The 21,822-nt window shown below is 52.1% G+C and overlaps 1 protein-coding gene across 2 annotated transcripts in view; it reads left to right on the forward strand.

The window, feature by feature from the left end:
- The window catches only part of LOC122380709 (nascent polypeptide-associated complex subunit alpha, muscle-specific form-like), a 48,882-nt gene that overhangs the window by 20,686 nt on the left and 6,374 nt on the right, over positions 1-21,822 (forward strand). For both annotated transcript variants that reach the window (XM_043364123.1, XM_043364116.1), the window contains 7 exons: positions 7,198-7,320; positions 8,512-8,635; positions 8,990-9,022; positions 9,288-9,403; positions 11,111-11,235; positions 11,527-11,642; positions 12,552-16,373. In XM_043364123.1, coding sequence (XP_043220058.1) covers positions 7,198-7,320; positions 8,512-8,635; positions 8,990-9,022; positions 9,288-9,403; positions 11,111-11,235; positions 11,527-11,642; positions 12,552-16,373 — 4,459 coding nt within the window. The remainder of the gene's footprint in view (positions 1-7,197; positions 7,321-8,511; positions 8,636-8,989; positions 9,023-9,287; positions 9,404-11,110; positions 11,236-11,526; positions 11,643-12,551; positions 16,374-21,822) is intronic.

The following is a 21,822-nucleotide window of genomic DNA, read 5'->3' on the forward strand; positions in this document are numbered from 1 at the left end:
TCAGTGAACTAACCCTGAAAACACATCCAATAATTCACTTGCGGAGCCATCCCAAACCACAATTCAACACATTCATCCAGACAACCCCACACCTGTTGTATGTGGTAAGCCAGCCGACCAAAACAGCTAGCAAAAGTCAGATATTAGCGCACTCCTTCACCCCCCGTCGCACGCCAGGCGTGCCCATGACCGACACAGGTGACCTCGCCCTCCTAGCTGACCCAACGAGCCGAAACCAGTCGCATTAGTGCAGCCGGCCGTGTAATTTTACGACATGTCGCATGCAGGAAATACGACCGTGTTTACAGTGGTATAACTATGACTGCTCACCAGAAAGACAAGTGTGTGCCTTTGGTAACGGAATGCAGTTGAAGACGATTGCTGGGAGGACAGAACCTTCCTTTTCCGACGCATTGGTGCGCATTATTCTACCCGTGTATTTTGACATGCCTTATTTGATACACAAATATAAATCGCATGAATGAAGTAGTTTTCGGGGAAAACAAAATCTATTAACAGTATTTTGATGAGCTGTGAGCCAACAGTCATAAGATCCTGAAGTGTACAGGGTGTCTCAGAAATATCCGGACACTTTGTTTTCTCGCATTTCTGCTCTCTCTGTCCGTCATGGAGCTGTATGAATTTAAATGTTGGGTAAATACCAGCCTGAGACCATCGTGCGCCCCACCCGTCTGCCATTCGCCGCTGATCTTGACCCGGGCGGTCAGTAGAGGTCGGGTCACAGAACAGTTCGCTGGTGTATCTGAGCGTCAGAGGGGTATGGCGAAAAACTATACAGCACCTCGTTTCGTGGCAAAGCTGTGGGGATGGTGCATGGAGGGATGAGGCCCAAGATGGGCTGCAGGCAACTCAGCATCAGCCGAAGCCAGCTTTACCTCTGCTTAAAGAGAGAGAAGCTGGACCAGGGGCTCGCCAGTCAGCCCGGTCGTGGTCGCAAGAGCACGCTCCATCCGGGGGTGAAGAGAGTGATCAAGATGGCAACTGGTAAACGGCATCAATCGACCCGAAAACTCCCGAGACGCCTCACCAATGCAGGCTACAAGGTATCCCCTGCAACAGTTCACCGCTATCTCCGCGAAAATCTAGGGATGAGGCCGCTGAAGCTGAAAAAAATCGCCAAAGCTGACTGAAAAACAGCGTGCTGACCGTCTGAAGTTCGCACGGGAGCGAAAAAACTGGTCAGTGGAAGACTGGCAGCGGGTCCTGTGGTCGGACGAGTCGCCGTACGAGCTGTACCACCCGCCAAACCGACAAAACGACCGCGTGTGGGTGGCCAGCAGCTCAGACGTGCAGACCGTCCCCACCGTCAAGCACTCTGCGAAGGTGCATGTCTGGGGTATAATGTCCCACCGTGCGCTCTCCCAGCTGCACGTGGTGCCCCCAAATGTTGTCATCAACGGAGAGTATTACCGAGAGAACATCCTCGCCAAGGATTGTCTGGACGCCATCCACCGAACGGCTGGAACAGGCGGCGTTCTGAAGCCTCTCTGATGACGGACACAAGCCGGGCCATCTTCATGCAGGACGGCGCTCCACCGCACACGGCCCAGAAAACACAGCAGTGGTGTCGCCAGCACCTGTCCGACTTCTGGGAGCGTGGCGTATGGCCCGGTAACAGCCCCGATCTCAACCCGATCGAAAACCTCTGGGCCATCGTTCAGCAAGAGGTCGACAAGATGACACCGGCTACCAGCGCCGGCGAGCTGGCAGAGCAGCTCAAAAAGGCGTGGGGCCGAATCAAGCCCGATGTGCTGGAGAACCTGGTGGCAGGGATGCCCCAGCGTATGCGTGACTGTATCGCTATGAAGGGCGGCTACATCGGAAAATAAACTGAAAATGCAATCTTCTTTTTTTTTCCAAATCAGAGGGGAAAACAAAGTGTCCGGATAATTCTGATACACCCTGTAGATCCAAACAAATACAGCTGCCGAATTTGGTGTGAATAAAGTAATGAGTAAAAGCAATTAGCGCCAATCTGGACGATAACAGCGGTATCAGTCCATGCTGTGGTACTGATATCAATTCCCTGCCATGCTGCTGATCTCAGAGTCCCCTGCCATGCCGTCGTAGCCTGTCCACACTGTACCGTGCCGGCGGCTGCGGCAGGCCAGCCGGCCGTCGCCCGGGGCTATCCAGCCGCTCCTCTCCGCTTCGCTCGAGCGCACCGCGCGGTCGTTGGCACCGGTCAACGTTTCGGTCGCACAGCCACCGCCGCCGCCGCTGCCAGACCGAAGCTTCGGACCGGAAACGAGCTGTCTCAGAGACCGGATGTGCGCCGGAGGATCGCGCGATGGATCTCATGGATCGTGTGGATTGCGCGGATCGCGAGTGTAGCCGGAATGATGGTGTTGACTGTAGTGGTCCTGGATACGATGGAGCGTGAGGTAAATTGTCTAATGGACCGTTTGATTGGGATGTGAAGAGAGAGAGAGAGAGAGAGAGAGAGAGAGAGAGAGAGAGAGAGAGAGAGAGAGGGAGAGAGAGAGGGAGAGAGAGGGAGAGAGAAGGAGAGAGAGAGAGAGAAAGAGAGAGGGAGAGAGAGGGGGAGAGGGAGAGAGAGAGGGAGAGGGAGAGGGGGAAGGAGAGGGAGAAGGAAAGGGAGAGGGAGAGGGAGAGGGAGAGGGAGACGGAAGGAAGGGAGAGAGAGAGAGAGAGAGAGAGAGAGAGAGAGAGAGAGAGAGAGAGAGAGAGAGAGAGAGAGAGAGAGAGAGAGAGAGAGAGAGAGAGAGAGAGAGATCCTAGGATGATAGCTCTAATTTCCTGGAACCAGCAAGAGACCGGAAGAAGGAAACTCATTAGACACGATCAGCCACCACCAAACCGCTCCGGACGTTCCAGTGAGCCAGACCATAACCTCGAGGAGGGAGGATCGACATAATGGGAGGGTCACCGAACCATCCCGAAAGCACTCAGCCTTAGAGAAACGGTACTGGACGGTCGGTGGCTGGACTGTCCGTCACACAATCCGTCACACAATTCATCACGCCGTTCATCACATTATCCGTCACACTGTCCAGCCCGTCACACCATCTCAGTCATTTCGTCCGTCAAACATGAACGTACGTACTTACGTCTGTCAGCTACCCACCGAAAAGCCATCGAGTACGTTCGTCACCTTATTCAGCAATGTAGAGGGATATTCGGGAGCGCCACATAGCCGTCCTCCGTGATTTTAGAGAAGTCACACCAGTTTGGAGCTCGATGCTGTGCAAGGCATGCGACAAAGACCGTGTGCACGATGACCGCTGTCCACCTCAGTTATCGCCTGAGAGAGGAATCAAGGCTGCTCCCACCGTTTGTCCCCCATATGCATGCCTGCATAGAGGCGCTGCTCTACCACGGTCAACAAACAGCAGCCGACCCAAATAACAGCAACAATGATATTTTACAGCAACCAAGCTGTTGGTAATTTGCGGTTCGAGCTCATTCTACCTTCGGCGAAGTGCCGGGAGGCGACTCGTGAGGGTTATATCCGTTTTAATTAGTCACGGGTTCTGCCCCACGGGCAGCGCTGTGCGGTCACGGGCATCCACGGGTCGCACATCTCAGGGCTAGACGATTGTCTCAAACACAATGCCTATATGGTAATTGGTAGGTAATCGTTACGGTGCGTTAGCGGCTTCTGGACGGATGGCCTCCCAGTAACGCATTGGGTAGTGCACCTTGACACATTGTCATTGTAAAATTATGGTTTACAGGACGGATGGCCTCCCAGTAACGCATTGGGTAGTGCACCTTGACACATTGTCATTGTAAAATTATGGTTTACAGGGTGTCTCAAAAAAAGTGTCACGGTTTTGAGCATCTCCCATTTCCTAACTACATGACCTACATCGTTCAAATTTTCCTGAATTAGTGGCAATAGTATGACATTTTGTGTGGCAGAATTTCAAGTTCTTAGGCAAAATGGTTTTTGCACCGGAACAAAAAATAAAAAAATCTCAATTTTGGGTGCTATAGGAGATGGTACTTACGTCACTGTCTGCCGACGATTTCGGTAAGACCTCGGCTTTTGCTTGTTGCACCCAGCAACGTGCTCGTCAGTAATTATCTACAACTATAAGAAACCAAAAAACGCCATGCAAAACAGACAATGGAATCGCATTCACCCATTAGTCTCAGGACAGCGCGGTTGCCATGCCAGACTCTTCCGTCAAAAGCTGCAGTCGCTGACACCATGCAAAGGACTTGTGACACACCGTACATTGCGCACACCCAGAAGTTCTGCATGTTTGAGTAGGAACTTTAAAACTGTCCATCAGCTATCCTTTCTTCTCTTTATGTGTTTCGGAACAAAACCGAGTAGAGGATTTTGCCATCAAAGATGCCGTCGACTGTCGAAGCATGGAAACTCGCGTCGTCTGAAAATCAATCAGTGTTGATCGTTGCCCATGTTTGTGGCTGTGTTTCAGCTTGCTGCTGTGCTCCAGATGGCAGTTGTACACGGTGTTCTTACCTATAAAGGTTTCAAAAATATATTGATGAGCTTGTTTCTGGATTCATCAGGCGAAAGGGGCCCAGACTCTTCAGGATCGACGGCAGGCCGTGACGTACCATCTCCTACAGCACGACAATTGAGCTTTTTATTTATTTTTTGTTCTAGTGTAAAAACCATTCTGCCTAGGAACTCGTAATTTTACCACATAAAATGCCAAAACATTGCCACTAAATCTGGAAAATTTGAATGATGTAGGCCTTATGGTTACGAAACGGGAGATGTTCAAAACCGTGACACTTTTTTGAGACACCCTGTATATCCATAATTTTACAAGGTCCATAGCAATTTATAATAGCACTTCTTAACTCCAGTGGAGCCTATCTGCTCATGGACACTTTCTTCCTCGACATCCTCAACCAAACGCACTGTTCTAAATGCGTTACCTTATATGACATTCAGAACTGCCGAAACACGTTTCCAGCCACAAGTGACTACCTGAATCCCCACGGCAATTAACTTCCAAATCCCACTGTGCCACGGTCAAAACCCCCAGGCCACCACATTATGCAACAGAATACCACACAAGCCTCAACAATTGGACCTGGCCTCCCATCGTTCACAGTTCCCAAACGCTGCAGGTGCGGTCCGACGCGACGGTCTGACAGACTACAGCCACCCTGGGTGGGCCATTGGAGTATGATTGGACGGGCCGACGAGCTACTATTGAACGGATCGCGAGCTACTATTGTTGGTTGGAGCTCGTGAGGGGAGGAGAACGAACGTGATGATAGCAGCGGATAGGTGTCAAGGGTCAGCCGCATCCTATAGTCGGACGGAGTGAGGTCAGTTCAGGGGTGGAGTGCGGTGTGGTTGGATTGTGTGCCACAGATCCACAACCAAAGGGATCTGTCGATGAAAATGATTTGCCTTTTCTAGCTGCATTCCCAATCATCGATGAGGCTATCATCAGAGCTGAAGTGGCGAGAAAGTCATATAATCGGTCATGAATGTGGATCTGATGACACTTATTTACAAACAAAACATCACAGTGCGAAAAAGCACGTCAAAGAAGCGAATCATGTCTTCATCCTCCGTGTCCAAACCACCTCTCCGAATCCATCCCCATCACGACTGTCGGCTAGTCTGGCTCTAAGTCACGGCGGCCGGCGCGTGGGACGTGTAAAAACCGGCGGACGTGCGATCACGAAACACACGACACCCACCACCACCGCCGCCGCCTCCGCAGCTGCCACAGCCGCCTCCGCAGCCGCCGCCAGCGCCGAATAGGAGTCAGTGACCAGTGATTTGCCCCGAGGCGGTACGCCAGATGGTCAGAACAGACGAAACAGCTGTTGGAGCGTTCGCCAGCGGCCTCTGCGATACACCGTGGAGCTGAGGGTAGAACTATAGGAATGTGGGAGTAAGGAGCGAAATACTGATAATCTTCCTGGACAGTTCTAACGGTGAAATATATGTACTCAGGGCATATTTTAACAAATTTTTACTGCGTCCCAAAGTTGAGCAGAGGGCACGTCCTTCGACTAAGGGCACAAGGCAAGGAACAGAGAAGGGCACTGAGGAGGACAGAAAGTATGGCACAGCAGGTTACAGGACATGGCACAGGACATTTTAGAGGGAAGGGCACACAGCAGGACACAGGTCATTTGTTTGTTTATTGGGGCTTAAGGGCGCGCCGACTACAAGGTCATTTTGCGCCCAAATAGGACACAGGTCAGGGAACCGGACAGGGCACAGGGCAGGGACGCAGTGGGTCAAATCAGCAGGGGCTACGTCCCAAGGCGAGGGGGCTGCGTCCCAAAATGGGACGCAGTAAGTGCCTTAAAATATGCCCTGTATGTACTAGTGTTCAGATACAGAGTAGAAGAAAATAGGTACTGATGATTAACATCATGCGTGCTGCAGTAATCTGACAATCACTCGTCCGCCCTCGGTCTCTTCCGTCCCTTAGACTAAGGGGCTGAACGGTATCGGCACTGATAAGTCATATGAAAAAAATGAGATGGAATTAGTATTCCAACGGTCGTCGCGAATGTTTTTTTTTTCGGTGTTCGTAGAGACTCCCGAGCCAGAATTCAACTTCCGAGATATCTCAATCCAGCTTGCGTCCAAGCCTCGAGGTATCTCAATCTCTATCTCACTGCTCAGATAACCGGCCGATAGAGTTGGTATCGCTGAGACTACAAACGGCTGGACCGGGATGGATTTGCGGCTGACATGTCTGAGGAACCGTTGAGATCGGCGTGGGAAACGAGATAGCGAGTCGTGAGACAGACGTCGACAGCACCTGGCGCGGGTCTGTTGTCTGAAGGCAGCGTTAGCCACTTCGACATGGGGAACGGAAACTGAAAGACAATTGGATGTAGCTGGTTCACATCAGTTTCTGCGGTGGTCTCTCTGTTCGTGAGAAACATGTTACATGGAACTATTTAACCGTGAAAAGCAGTAAGAATGGCTAAGGAAATGGGCGAGGTCATCATGGAAGAAAAGCATGGGAATTCCTCTTTTGATTTTCAAGTCGTATCCCTCCCAGGTCAGCGTTTCACGTTTGTCTCCCTGAAAGATCTGACCGCTTCCTCGCACACCACAATCTGGCTCTCTCATCGGTCACCGTATGACCTCCGCGTGCATCAGTGACCTCTGTCTTTCACCCACGTCACCATCTGACCTCTGTCTCCCTCTCAGGCCTTCATCTGACCTCCGTCTCCCTCTGTCCCCAGGTCAGCGGAGACAGCCTCTCGTACGGCTCCCAGCCGGAGTACGTGCACTACGTGAACCCGCCGCCTCTGAGCGGCATCGGCCCGTACTCATGGGCCGACTCAACGTCGGGAACATCACAGGAGGTGAGCTTTACCGAAAGAAAACACCCACAATACAATACAAAACACCCGTGCTCTGCACTGCACATGTGAGCTTTACTGCAAGAAACGGAGGGCCACACCACTTCGGGGACACACAGAAGGTGAGCTCTATCGAGAGAAGAATCTCACATCGTGAACATCAGGGGTGATATTTACCGAGAAAACAGATAAGTGGAGCCACATCACACCAGAAAAATTATACGAGTTTGAGGTGAGATTTGCGGCCAGAGAGGGTTAGGAGGATCCATACGCCGTAAAAGGGTAAAAGTAACTGCAAAAACGGTCCAAGGGCCGAGGGGCACTATGGCGGAGTTCACGATCCCATCCTGAGATATAGTCTAGGTTTTGAAAGCCGAAACAGGGCAGAGATAAAACGCTGACTATGCGGAATATACGATCGATGTCTCTGAGGAGGGTGGCTTGAGGACTGAAGAGAGACATCTTGGGCGGTAGCATTGACAGGCGTCCGAGATATTCGGTAAGGAATGCAGAGCTAGACCGGCGCCGTGGCGCGATGGAAGGCGGCTTGTGTCGGCGACTTGAACCTCTCATAAACATTCTGTGAGCAGCACTGGTCTTGTCCCTGCGTCACATTTGTGACTAGCGTAGTAAGCGATGAGTCGTAGCAAAGCGAGGGAATACACGATAGATGGGTTGTGCGAGCGACGAGCGTGCGCGCCCGCTCAGTTTACAGCCGGGTCGGCGGATTTGTCAATGTTGGCTGGGAGCCTGGAAAGCTGGGAGGGTGTTGTTTGCACCCGTGTTGTTGAGATCGGCGTGCGCCGTGTCTGTGCATACGAGGCGGGCGCACCTCGCCGTATGGAAAATAGATGCGTACTTCGGCGCTGTTTGTTCGATGGTAGACGATCGCTTGCGGTGAAGAATATTCGCTGCTGGTTCACGGTGACGGGGCATTTGTTAGGAATCTATCCTGCGTTCTGTGACGCGGATGTGATACAAAACACACAAAAGGAGCCTTGGTTGGAATCAAATTAATGGGAATGCAAACACATAGGATGTGTTCCGGTGCCGCTCAGCTTTCGGTTGACGGTCGATATTCGACTTTACTCGGGCTCATTACGATGTCGTCTCTACCGAAAAGGGACGAGAGATGGCACTCTCCTCTTTACAGCGCTCATTATTCATTAATGTCATCCCCCGGTGTGATTTCAGCTGTACTTCCGGGGCCACCGGAAGTACTTCCGGCGCTCGTTCTGCAGCGTCTGCCTCAGCGTCTCCATCGTCACCGTCATCATCGCCGTCATCGGCATCGTCGCCATCGCCGCCTACCTCGGAGGTATTGGGCAACGTTCAGACGCTGGCCGTCTCACCGGGGCACTTACTTACTGAGACACTGAAACCGCTTTGTTCCTCGATTTCCATCAGCCATTTTCGAGCGATCCTAAACATATAATTTGAACATACATATGCAACTACTTGACTGAATATGGAACATTCGTAACTGATGTTTCAATCCAAGACCGTTAAAAATCAGCGAACCGTTAGAAAGCTAGAGAAATCGCGTCATGACAAACGCCTCACGATATCATTCTCTGAAGGAATACCAATCTGTTGATGCACAAGTAAACTCGCCGATGATTTCATTTTGACGTATCATGATGATTACTGAAAAATTGTTTTCCATTTGCAGTGATGACGACAGATGACAGCGAGGCCATGAAATGTGAGTCAATCTGTGCGTGCCAGACGTGCTCGTGTGAGCACCGGTGCCTTGTTGCAATAGGCAGAAGCTGCTTAAAATGACCAGAGCACTTATCCGTTTATAAAGAGAAAATGTAAGTAATTATAAAGATGCAAGAGGCCATATTGAGTCTATTGATTTCTTTATTGTGTAGCAAAAGATGGTGAAAATAAGTCGGGTAGGTGCCATTTAAAAATAAGTTGATTTGTACCACTTATATTTTCATTTGCTTGTGTGTGCCCGTCAGATGAAATGCAATATCTCGGCAAGTTCCGCGTGGCGCGAGGTGACTTTTTCCACCCGAGCCTGGCGGACACCAGCTCTGTAGACTTCCAGGACAAGGCCGAACGCTACCAGAAAATGGTGAGTCTGCCGATAGAGCATTCTACAACACGAACGACGTACTACACAACAAAGTGTCTCATTCCATTGTTTATGATAAATAATTATCGTTCGCATTAAAATATTAATATTAGACATCAATGCAGGTGAACAAAAAATCACCATAACAGAAAACAAAAATAGCATAAGAACCATCTTCCGATGCTAATGCATCCCCCACGCGGTCTCTTTGACCGCGTTCATTCCTTGTGCCTACCCGAGAATTATCTCCACTCGTCTGGCCTCTTACCCCAGTCAAGTTCACTACCCCGTCTCCCCTCACCCCACCCGGATAAGCTCCGCCATACAGTCTCTCAGTTGGTCATCACTGATTCAGCTCAGCTGCTGGATGACCCGGCGGCGGCCGCGGCGGTGCTTCGACGGGCTCTCTGCATAGTGGGTCAGCGGTTTTTTTCTCGGCGGACAGACTGTGTGCGGCTCGCAGACGGCGCGGTGTAACGGGCAGTGCCATTTCCAAGCGGGGAGAGGAGGAAAGATGCAGGAAGCGGGTCAGGGAGATGCAAAATGATCGGGAGCTCAAATGACACAGAAAAACGGCGATGTCAGTGCGAAGTTCGTCCAATTTAATTATTACTACGCATCGGATGGCTTGTTCAGTTTAACAACCATTCTCATTAGGCATAAGATCACGGTGAACAGTTTGATTCATAAGTTCACGTTCAAAAGATTGTCATCAATTACATGTCTTGGGTCTTGACTGAGAGCAGTTACCTGCAGTCCGAGAAGAAGTATTTTCAGTCCCAGCCCATTTTCGCTACGGTTCTTCCTCCCACGTCTCTGGGGTCATCCCGGACAGCTCAGGACTGCCATCCAGGCCAGGCGCCGCGCCGCATGCTGCCTACACCACCGCGCGGCCCCAAAACGGGGTCAACCGCGTGCAAAACTGGCCGGATCCGGCACCGGGCTACCGCGCGGCCGCCGCGGCGCGGCAAAACCAACAACAGTGTGGGCTTTGTCCACGGCTCTGACAGGTCGTCGGGGCTGGGAAGTTTGGACGGGATGGGTCACCCCGCCCGCGGAGACCGTCATCGCTTTGTTGTGTAGGTAATACCGGAATACTGACCTGGGTTAATATTCCGCCCCGAAGGGCGAGGTATCGGTGGGAGGGAACTCCAAAGGACGGGGAAATCCAGGTGTGGCGGCCGTCGACCCCATTTGCTCTACAGTAATTAGTTAGAGGACGGAAGTGATCTAGCGTGGAGCGACGTCTTCACACACAGACGGTGACGCAGCAGCGTGGCCTGTTTCATGGTCCCTGGAGCTCCGGTTTTTACGCACGAATGAGTAATGCGGTAGTGGAGTGAAAGGCCATGTTCCGATTAGAAACAGGCGAAGAATGTCATTTCCCCTGTGGTTCCAATGCGAGCCCGCCACAAAATGCGGTCGGGGTCGCAGTTAAGTGGTTAGTGTAAATGAGTCTAAAAGACACTCGAACCGCTAACACTCGATGTTCCTCAGTCTCGCATGCCAGTGTTTCCAAGTCTTGGCCCTTCAAATCACCTACTACAGACGTCCTGACATTGATGCTCGGCTTTCACCCAGACAAAACCACTGCGACCATTCGTTCTTACTTTCGCACATTGTGGGAGTTCGCGTAAGCGGTTTGGTTATAAGTTTGCAAAGCGCGTGCCCGAGAGTTCAATAACTTCATGACGTTGTTTCCGTCAGATTGAGACGCTGTACGGGTACAGCTACCTGTCGGACGCTTTCCGACGAGCGTCCGTGGAGCGGTTCGGCAACGACTCCCTCACGGTCTTCTTCAGGGTGCACCTGGACCGGAGGCGGATACCCACGTGAGTAGACAATGAACGGAAGGAGAATGAAATTCAACAGAAGCGACTCCAGAAAACCAGAAACCAGAAACATGTTCTGTACCAAACAATGCCTGTCACTTTGCGTGATACTAGCCACATAAACTCAGCACCGCGTCGAACACGAAAAAGGCCATGCGTAACGTGACAGCCTTGGCCAGTTGATATTTGACCTTATGTTGGTTCTGAATATGACCGTCGCTGGTCGTATGGAACGTGACCTTTACCTGCTGACCTCTGACATGACCTTGACCCCTTGACCTTTGACCCCAGGACGGTGCTGAACACGGAGGAGGCGGTGCGGGACGTGGTGACCCAAGAGGTCATGTCGCTGGAGCCCCGGGCCTTCCGCAGCATTTCCGTCGACATCGACAGCATCGAGATCAAACGTGAGTGTTTCAGTCCACTAGTCATCATATTGACGTTAGAGCTGACAATGATGTTGGTGTGTCAACTTCTTGTTGGCTCTTGGTAGCACCTGTTATGTTGGAATACACAGATGGCTTTGAATAATTTCGACCAATTAGGTAAAGGAGAATGTGGGACGTTAAATGTGTTATCACGGTAACAAAGGAAGCATGTAGTTTATCAACATGATTTGTGAAACGAAGCACCGGCACGAAATAGGCTGCTCGCTTCGTGGCTTATCTGCCCCGTTGAGTGATCAACTGCCACTACACCTTATTTTTCTAAAGTTCGGCCGTATAGAATTATCAATAGAGCTGACTCACCGAAAGATGTGCCCACTTCAGTCTGATAGCGACACGATATAAGTTCAACGAAGCGCAAGACGTGGCGAGGCATACAGAATCACCCAGCTTTAGGGCTGCTTCCGGCTGGCTCATAACGTAACTAGGCAGGCGTAACCACTCGCGACAGTTCGTGACGACTCCGTCATGGGTTGGTGACACTTTTTATAAACGTGGTCAGCCTTGCGAAACACATTTTGTCTGAGCTTCTTGACATGGCGCTAATGAGACTGAACTTCAAGGTAACAGCTCTATTACTATTGTCCTTTTGTCGTAGGGAAGGCCATTAATATGGCACGCTTGGGCGGTATAAGCAGTGAAAGCAGAAAAAAAGCCTTGGTTAGATATTAAAGCTAAATTACATTAGTCATACACCGGAAAGCTATTGAAAACGATACTCCTCCGAGTTTATACAATAATGACATATTGTCCATTTCGGAAGATGTTTAATGCTAAAAAAAAATCGGTCTTGCCCCCCCCCCCCGCGTCGTAACCTATCCCAGATGACCTTTGACCCCGCTCTAACCCTGCTGTAACCTCTGTCCACAGGGGAGCAGAAGGACGGAGCCTCGAACGCCGCCTTCATCTCACGCGGAGGTGGCGGCAGCCGACGCCAGGAGACCGGACCTACCAAGGCAGTGGACCAGGAGCAGGACGAGATGTCCCCCTCTCCGGCCTCGGCGTCTCCTGAACAACCAGACTCTGCCAGCGACTCGGGGAACGCGCCGTCCGTCCCAGACTCAGCGGTTGAGCCGGCCAGGGCACAGCCGTCCACGGAAAAGGTAGCTGATGGGAAGATGACAACGAAGGAGGAAAACGAAAATGACAGAGATCCAGCACAGATACCGGAAGAGGAGGTGGTCAAAGAACAGACGAGTTCCTCTGACGACCACAAAGAAGAGCAAGGTTCCGGGGAACCTATCCAGAGGACGAACAGCGCTGAAGGAGACGAGAAGTCAAAGATGTCTGCGGAAACTGGCAGTACGGAACCAAGCACCATCAGCAACCCGAGTGCTGAAGGCAACCAGCCGGACAGTAACATCACAGAACCAGCCAGTGCCATCACTGATCAGACACAGAGGCTGGAAGACGTGCCAGCAGCGGAGACGTCGCCTAAGAGCCCAAATGAGGGAAGCACTGAGGTGTCTGAGGCCGACACTCGTCATGAAGACAGCACTTCTCCTCCGCCGGCGCCAGTCTCCGATTCAACCGACACCCAAAGCCCTCCGGTGAACGATCCTCCTGAGGACCTCACACCGAGCGACCATGTCACGGACATCCACGCTCCCGGACACCGAACCACAGAAGACGATTCACTAAGTGGCGGTTCCACCATTGATCCATCCCTGGGTGACCGTACTCCGGCTGACCTCCAGCAAGATAAGGGCCAACCGAACTCCAATGTGGCTGCAGGAGAGACTGCATTTTACAGCGATGCTGATGACAACTACTATTATGACGACTACTACGACGTTGCGACTGAGGCTTCTGTCGAGCCTTCCGACGCTGGCGAGCTACCCGTCTCGTCGGAAGCGATCGACCCACCCAGTGCGTTCGGTCCGACTGAGCCCATCCCGCTGGAAGTGGCCACCGAATTGGCCCCGTTCCTCTCAGCCGGCGTGGCACAGGGCGTCGACAGGGTCGGGTACGTCGATCCCTCTGCGCCTGCCAACTCCCAGACGGACATCGAGACCGTCCAGCCCGCGGGCTATCCGGAGTTCGCGGATGTCCAGGTCGGCACGGCGTACTTCGGTGGTCTGGCTCCTGCCCCGACTGCGGCTCCGACTGCGGCTCCGGCTCCGGCTCCGGCTCCGGCTCCCGCCTGGCCTCAGCTGGGATCTCCGGTTTCGGCTTCGGCTCCGGCCTCGGGCAGCCAGCAGGGCAACTGGCCCCAGCTGCAGACACCAGCGCCCGCCACGAACAGCCAGGAGGAAGCCCCTGTCTACGACTACAGTCCGTGGAACCCCATCATCCCGGCATTCGTGCAGGCTGGTGGCCAGCCCGGGCGGCCCGGAAGCCTGTTTACGGACGGAGGCGGCGTTCGGAGGGGTGGGGATTATCCACCGGCGGTGACCGTCCGACCGCGACCCGTAACAGACCGGACCGGACAGGGAAACGAGCCAAGCGGCGTCGAGACAGACGTAGGAAGCACACCGGCTCCTGAGGTGACCACCAGCCGTGGGCCGTTTGTAGAGGATACACAGCAACAACAGCAAACGCAGCAGCAACAGCAACAACAACAGCAGCAGCAGCAGCAGCAGACGCAGCAGCAGCAGTCGACAGGAGCAGGCTCGGTTGCGGCTCGACCCCCATACGCATCCATTCCGATCCCAGAAAGCGTATCCATACAGCAGACTCTGCGGATTCTCCCCAGGGAGGATGACGTTGACCCTGCACCGCAGAGGCAGCCGATTTCAACGTTCGCTCGCCCTTCGTCCTCAGACTTCTTCCGGTCTGGTTCGACCCCTGGCACCTCCGAAACTACCAACCGTCCGCGTCCCTCATCTCGACCAACAGCGCGACCCACCGTCGCTAACACAGAATACCACACTGAGGTCAGCACCTCTGAGGTCAGAGAGGAGAGTCAACAGGCGCCGGGTGACGCAGCTCGACCCAGACCGATCACGGACGGATTCGACCTACTGGAGCCAGCCGGAGGCGTGGACAGACTCGGAATCGCCTTCTTCACACGTCCGCCAACCCGCCGACCGGTGCCAGCACCGACAGCCACCACCACACGGCGGGTGGTGGTGGTGAACGCGGCTCCGGTCGGAGACGAGCGTCGTCCAATCAAACCTGAGAAACTCAGACCGACGAGGCCCGAACAGCCACCAGTGACATCATTCTCCGGAGTGTACCCTCCACTTCGACCCAGGCCAGTGCCGGGAGCGAACAGACCGCCACAACTCCAGCAGCAGCCTGACCAAACTGACAGCAGACCAGCGGACCGTCCTGTCGGATCTGACATCGCCCAGCCTGTGGTGGTCTCTGCCCAACCAGACGCCGCTTCGGTTCCACCGTCCGCCAGGCCTGCGATACCCTCGGGAATGGGCGGTGTGCTGGCGGGGGCGCTGGGCGGTGCGCTCAGCGGTGCTCCGGACGGACCCAGTGCACCAGACGATGTGTCCGCACCGAGCCGAGAGCAGCTGCTCAACGTGTTCCGGCTGATCGCGCTCCGCTACCCGGCGCTGGTGGCTAACATGGACCAGCAGCAGCTGCAGCTCCTGCTGAACGACGAAGAGGCTCGCCGCAAGCTGCTGGCGCCCTTCCTGGGCACCGACAAGAGCCGCACTTCTGGCGAGCCACAGCGTACCAACACCAAGCTGCTCGAGCTGGCCAACATCTCCATCAACGGCACACAGGCGGACCGGCGGGGTGCCGAGCGCGCGCTGCGCCGCGAGGTACCCAGCGGAGCGGTCGAGAACGGAGGTCCGCCGCCGCGCCGGCCCACCTTCACCCGCCTGAGCAGCTCTGTCCTGCAGGCGCTGGCTAACTTCACCCGTGTGAAGGTGGCCGGCGGCAGCGGCCCAGTGTCCAGCCCGCCGGCGACGGGTTCCTCCGGCAGTCTGTCCGACCGGTTACATAAGCTGAAGGGGTTCCCGGTCCACGCCGTCCCAACTCGGACGCCTCTGCACAGAGACAACTCAACCGCGAGCGGCAGCTCGCGCGACAAGCTCTCCGACAAGCTGATGAGGTTCCACGGCGAACGGACCAACGCCGACGGAGGTGAGTATGGCAGGGCGCCGCTGTTCGCAGCGCTGCAGGGCACGACGGTGGCAACGCCACTCGGCCACCGCCGCAACCAGCGGCAGCCGACGCGACTGCCCAACAGCTCCCCAGTTCACGTGATCCACTACCGCGAGGGCGAGAGCGTGAAAGACATCCTCGACAAGATCTTCGCCCGTTTCCAGCAGAAGCCTGGGCAGAACGAGCTGCGACTCTCTGCTGAAAAGCCTTGGGCGGGAGTGGGGGCGAGTCGACCTCTGGTCACCGCCACAAGTCAGACTGTTCCTACTACCGAGCGTCCGTCAGCAGCACCATCCCGGCCTGAAGTGTCGAGCTCCGAGAAAGTAGCTATTGTGGTGCTGCCTGGACGTCCCATGAGCTCGCCACCTGCGACCTCCGCAGAACCCACAGAGGTCAGAGCAGAGCAGCAGGACCTTTTGGGATTGACGGAGGCCAGCTCGTTGGAGGTCGACTCGGTAGAGCTCGACTCGGCAGAAGCCAGCTCTGTGGAGGCTGGCTCTCCTGAGGTGGCGGAGGAGGCTGACAATGAGGTCGGCACGTCCCAGCCGGCTGGTCCGACCGACGGGGGCCGTCCGTCGTCCCGACCCACCCTGGTCTCCCTGCTCCGGAACAAAACCGTCGCCAGTGAGTGCCCGCTCCCACTGACATCTAACTCGTCTGTGGCTGCTAACCACTATCCGCATGGCTTCCAGATATGGTAAACGTAGTTTCCTTAGACGTTAAGTATAAAAGCATGACCTCATTTAAAAGCCCCATATCCAGTGAAATAGTCTAGAAGAGCATGCTTTCTCCATCTCATTGCTGTTTCGTTTTTCTTCAGGTTTTTATGCTACTTCTTGCCCTTTGGAAGTTCGATACGCCACCTTAGTTTTCCGCATGGTCATTCCAACTTTATGCTATGAGCCCAGGTCTTTTCCCTATCACTCCGCGAACACCACGGGCCGTATTCACGTCGACTTCGTAAGTCAATTTTCTTTCGTAAGTATAATTTGGTATTCATGTCGACACTTCTTAAGTTTTTTCTTACGAAATGTCTGGATATCTACAAAAATCGGTATTCACGTCAAAATTCGTAGGAATATCTTAAGAAATTCGTAAGAAGCGTTTGGTGCATTGACCTTTGCCTTAATCATTGAGATTTAGGCATCCTCCTTGTAGGGATTTACACAACTATCCATTGTTACGGAGCGAGCGAAGCGAGCGTAGTCTTTCCTTAGATTAACAGAAATTTCTGAGTATGAGCGGCCGGCCGGCCGGCCGTGCGGACGCTTTTGCGAGGCTTATATCTCAGCAACCACTTGACCGATTTACATGCGATAATTTTTGTAGGGTAGCTTCATTCCTTCTACCAAGTATTGGACTATTCCCGATGCATGTGGGTGACCCCTTATGCACGTGCCACGTGCAAAACGAAGAGGTGTCAGTTTTGTAATTGTTGCAATATCTCGGTAACTACTTGGCCGATTGCGCTGAAAGTTGGCATGTAGGTAGGCACCCACTAGGCACTGCATATCCGTGTGCCAGAGTTGGGGTGCTGCTGCACGTGCGCACGTGCAGGGGTCGTTTCCAGATCTTGAGAACGGCTGGACCGATTGCGCTCAAATTTGGTACACAGTTAGGGACCGGTTAGTAGGGTGCCGTGCACAAGTCAGTAAGGACCCATTTTGCACGTGCGCACGTGCAGGGTGCCGCTTCCAGATCTCGAGAACGGCTGGGCCGATTGTGCCCAAATTTGGCCCATCGCTAGAGACCGGTTAGTAGGGTGCCGTGCACAAGTCAGTTGGAGGTACCCCTTCGAAATTTCGCACGTGCAAGGCTCACCCTTTCGCTCGCTCCGTTAGTCGCCCCAAAAGGCGTTATACCTACTGGTATATAATTGATAGAGACAAGTAGAAAAACACGGAACAAATAGTGCATGGACGCATTTCGATTATTAAATCTTCATCATCTTTTTTTATAAAAAAATCAATTTTTTGAATTTTTTGGGGTCAAAACCCCAAAAATATGAAAATCCGAGATAGCAGTTTTGTAGCGCCGCTTTTTGTCTACTAGACCATATAAAGAACTTTGAAATTGCTTGATAACTGTAGATTTGGTGAGCGTTTCAAGATTGCATGTTTTTTGCTCATTTTTGCTCGAACATGACCTCAGTTTGACCTCAATAACTCCTGACCTAAGGTGACCTAAGACTTGAAATTTGGTGTGAAGGTGTCAAATTTATGCCCGGGAAGGTACTGAAAATTTGGCGGCGCTGCGCGCCGCCGCTTTCTTGCTATTCAGGAAAAACCACACTTAACCCTCGCCCCCAACGGGGCGAGGGTTAAGTGTTGGGGGCGCCCCTCTTCTACTGGGCAAGCCCAACTTCTGTATGAGGTGCCTTATTTATCCGTCGCCGCCCTCGCGCTTGCAAAAAACATTGTCATAGTGTGTAACGGGGCTGTATTTTGTCCGTTTTTTGGAGAGGTGGAACAGCCCAGTACAGAGAGCACACAGCATTAGCACCGCCTAAAGCAAGATAAACGAACAAGACACAGGAGGCGTTGGGGTGGCGGCGGGCGAACAACGACTTTTTTGCTGGCTCTGCGTCGCCTGTCGCTGCGTCAACCAAGGCCCTATATACCAGGTAGGGTCGTCCGGCGATTCTACCTGATCGTGACGTCAGCTCGTGACGTCATCTGGGGGCAAGTCTTGAAGTCCCGTTTAAGTCCTATGCAAATGGGCGATTTTTGAAGCGCTGTAGAACAAACTCTGCTTAAGCTAGCACAAAACTAAGTGCATCATCGGAAAGCCGAGACATTTTTCTTCAAATTATCTAAGAAGCGTTTTTCACTAAACCCACTAGTTTTTCCAAAAATGCGTAAAAAAGCCCCCATGCCTCCGCAGCCTCCCTTCCGCCGGCCGTCACGCCGCCGCGGTAGTGTAGTGGTTAGGATGCTTGCGCCGTAATCCAAAGATCGTGCGTTCGAATCTAGGCGCGGGTCGTACTTAAATCGAAATTGCAAGCAGAATATGTGTTTTTTCTTGATAAATCACTTATATTACAGCTAACCGTTCATAAAACTATCGATAACAATTGACTGAAACCCAAAATATAGAATACATTCTAATAAAACAAATTCAAATATGGCGGGCGTTGCGCCAGGCTCCGCCCCCGACTCCGCCCCTTCGTGTGACGTCATCTGTGCACTTGGACACACAGGGAGATAGGGGACGACATGGGCCTGGCGTCAACTGCGGGTGCGGCGCCGCCGCCGCGCCGGCTCAGCCGCCGCAGGTTGACAAGCGCTTAAGTTGGCGACGACCGATAAAAGTCTTTATACGCCGTTGGCGCATAAATTGCCATTTATCCGTCGCCGCCCTCGCGCTTGCAAAAAACATTGTCATAGTGTGTAACGGGGCTGTATTTTGTCCGTTTTTTGGAGGATGGGGAAGCACCTGTACCCCCATACATATAGAAAGTTACAAGAAAGCCTTTTTGAAGGCTTTCTTGCCTTTTTTAAGCCTTTTTTTTAGAAAGAAAGCCTTTTTGCTGCTGATCGGCTTGGCCGCTGACCAAACTTGAGCGCAATCAGCCCAGGTGTTCTTGAGATGTAGAAGCGGCACCCTGCACGTGCGCACGTGTAAAATGGTTCAAACTGGATTTTGCCCGGCACCCTTCGCACCGGTCCCTATAACCGTGTGCCAAGTTTGAGTGCAAACGGTCCAGGCGTTCTCGACATCTGGAAGCGACCCCTGCTCGTTCGCACGTGCAGTAGCACCTCAACCGTGACATATGACAACGCATTTCCCGGTAGGTGCCTACCCACATGCCAAGTTTCAACACAATCGGGCCGGTAATTGCCGAGTTATTGTAATAAGAACAAACGTGACACCTGTTTGTACTTTGCACGCGCAGCGGGTGGTCACTCACATGAATCAAGAGTACCCGATGTTTAGAAGAAGGGCTACAGCTACCCTATAAAAATTACCGCAAGTCAAACGTCCTAATGCAGTGGTTGCTGAGATATAAGCCCACTTTGAGAAATTGGTAGTCTCAAAAGCGCTACTTCTGCAAAACAGCTTGGACGCCCTTGACTTCTCACGTGGCACGTGCCACGATGGTCAATTAGATGCATCAAGATAGTAAATTGCGGGTTAGAAGGGATGGGGCAGCCCAACAAAAAGACCACAGGTCTATCAGTCCAGCGGTTGATGAGATATAGGCCTCCAAAAGCATTACAGGCCGGGCCGGGCCGCTCATACTGATATTTTCCCGTTTTATTGAAAAGACTTCGCTTCACTCGCTCGCTGGTAATAATTTTGCTCAATAATAACAGCCATTCTTAGTCCAGACAACCATTAGTGTCAATTCTTAAAATAATTCGTCATTTTAGTCTTAGCCTACTGCACTGATTTATCGTTGCTTCAGTTTACGACAGCTCGGTGAGTATTCGTAAGTCCACCATACCGTTAACATTATGTTCTTACGAAAAACTTAAGAAATTCTTAACCTTCGCCCCAGTGGGGGGGGGGCATATGTTACCACCCTGTCGCGTTTTTTGCGTGTGAATAAAAAACCGCGGCGCGTAGCGCCGCGACGCTTGGGGTAGCTTTTGGTACATCAATTTTGGACAATGTGTGAAATTTTTGACCCCAGGTCATGTCAGGTCAGGTCACCAGGTCAAGTTAACTGACCAAGCCTAAAAAAAAGTTTGCAATCATGTCCAGTCTGCAGTGTTTGTCAGAAAGGTTTCAAACTTGGTGGATTGCATGCTGTTATGGGCGCCTACAATTTGTATATCTCGGATTTTTTATATCCGTGACCTAAGGTCAGGTCAGCGGCGTGACCTTTCCATTACAAGTCAATGGAGAAAAATGAAAATGCCTCTAGATCCGTGTGTACACATAGGAACAGTCCAAATATTTCAGAATCACAATGACTTAGTCCACTCGTGATGACCAAGGTGTCATTTTTGCTGATAGCCTCTAGAAAGGTCATCCGAGGTCATTTGAGGCTACAAACAGTTTTTTGCCAATAACTCGCGATTGGAAAGAGATAGAACGCTGGGGTTGGTCTCATTGTGTTTGTCTTGTTGAGACGCATCGACTGATATGCAACATGACCTTTTCCGGTCAGGTCATGACCTTGACCTGAGGTCAAATTTTCAAGTTGACCTTTCAAGGTCAACTTATAGTTCATTCGATGCGTCTCGGCGAGAGGAACACGATTCTGGCAATATAAATGTCGTGGCTTTTTGTAGTCGAAAGTTATTGTCGAAAAACACTTTTCGTAAAAACAGCTATTTTTGGAGTTTTTGCCCTCTGGAGGCTAAACCGTTGACCTGAGGGCAATATTGATAATGACCTTTTCAAAAGAAGAGTTCAAAAGCTATCGATTGCTGTTCCATGCGTTTTTCTAGCTACCATAGTTCCTGAGATAGCGGTATGTTTTCTGAAAAATATAATGACGATTGGCAAATTTTGACCTTTGATGACCTCTGGTGACCCCAATATTGTTCTAAGGTGAAAAATGACTGAAATACTTTCAAACGTACGCATTGAGAGCTATCGACTGCTTTTTACCGCGTCTTTCTAGCCCTCTTAGTTTTTGAGTTAGAGGTGGGTGGTAACATATGCCCCCCCTCACTAGGGCGAAGTTGGCTGAGACCGCCACTGGGGCGCGGGTTAAGATGACACGACGTGAATCGCACTTACGACATTCTTACGAGAATTCTTAAGAAAAGGTCGACGTGAATCGCAAACTGTCTACGAGAATTCTTTTATTCGTAAGATATTTTTGCTGTCGACGTGAATACCAAATTTTCGTAAGAAGTAGGTCGTGCGTAAGAAAATTCTTACGAAAATGATCGACGTGAATACGGCCCCACATATACCAAAAACTACAAGTGCTAGCTCACTGCTAGTGCTAAGCTTGGTTTCTCCCTAATCCTCATCTAATACCTTGCTTTGCTTCAACGGTCTACTCTTTCCAGACTGTTCGCACCAAAGTGAAATCAAGTGGCTATGACCGATACCGGACACGCATCGCCAAGCATGACGCTTCAACGTCTCACTTGTGACTTTGACTGACGAC

This window comes from Amphibalanus amphitrite, unplaced genomic scaffold (assembly GCF_019059575.1).
Source record: "Amphibalanus amphitrite isolate SeventyFive unplaced genomic scaffold, NRLGWU_Aamphi_draft 000009F_arrow, whole genome shotgun sequence".
NCBI lineage: Eukaryota > Metazoa > Arthropoda > Thecostraca > Balanomorpha > Balanidae > Amphibalanus > Amphibalanus amphitrite.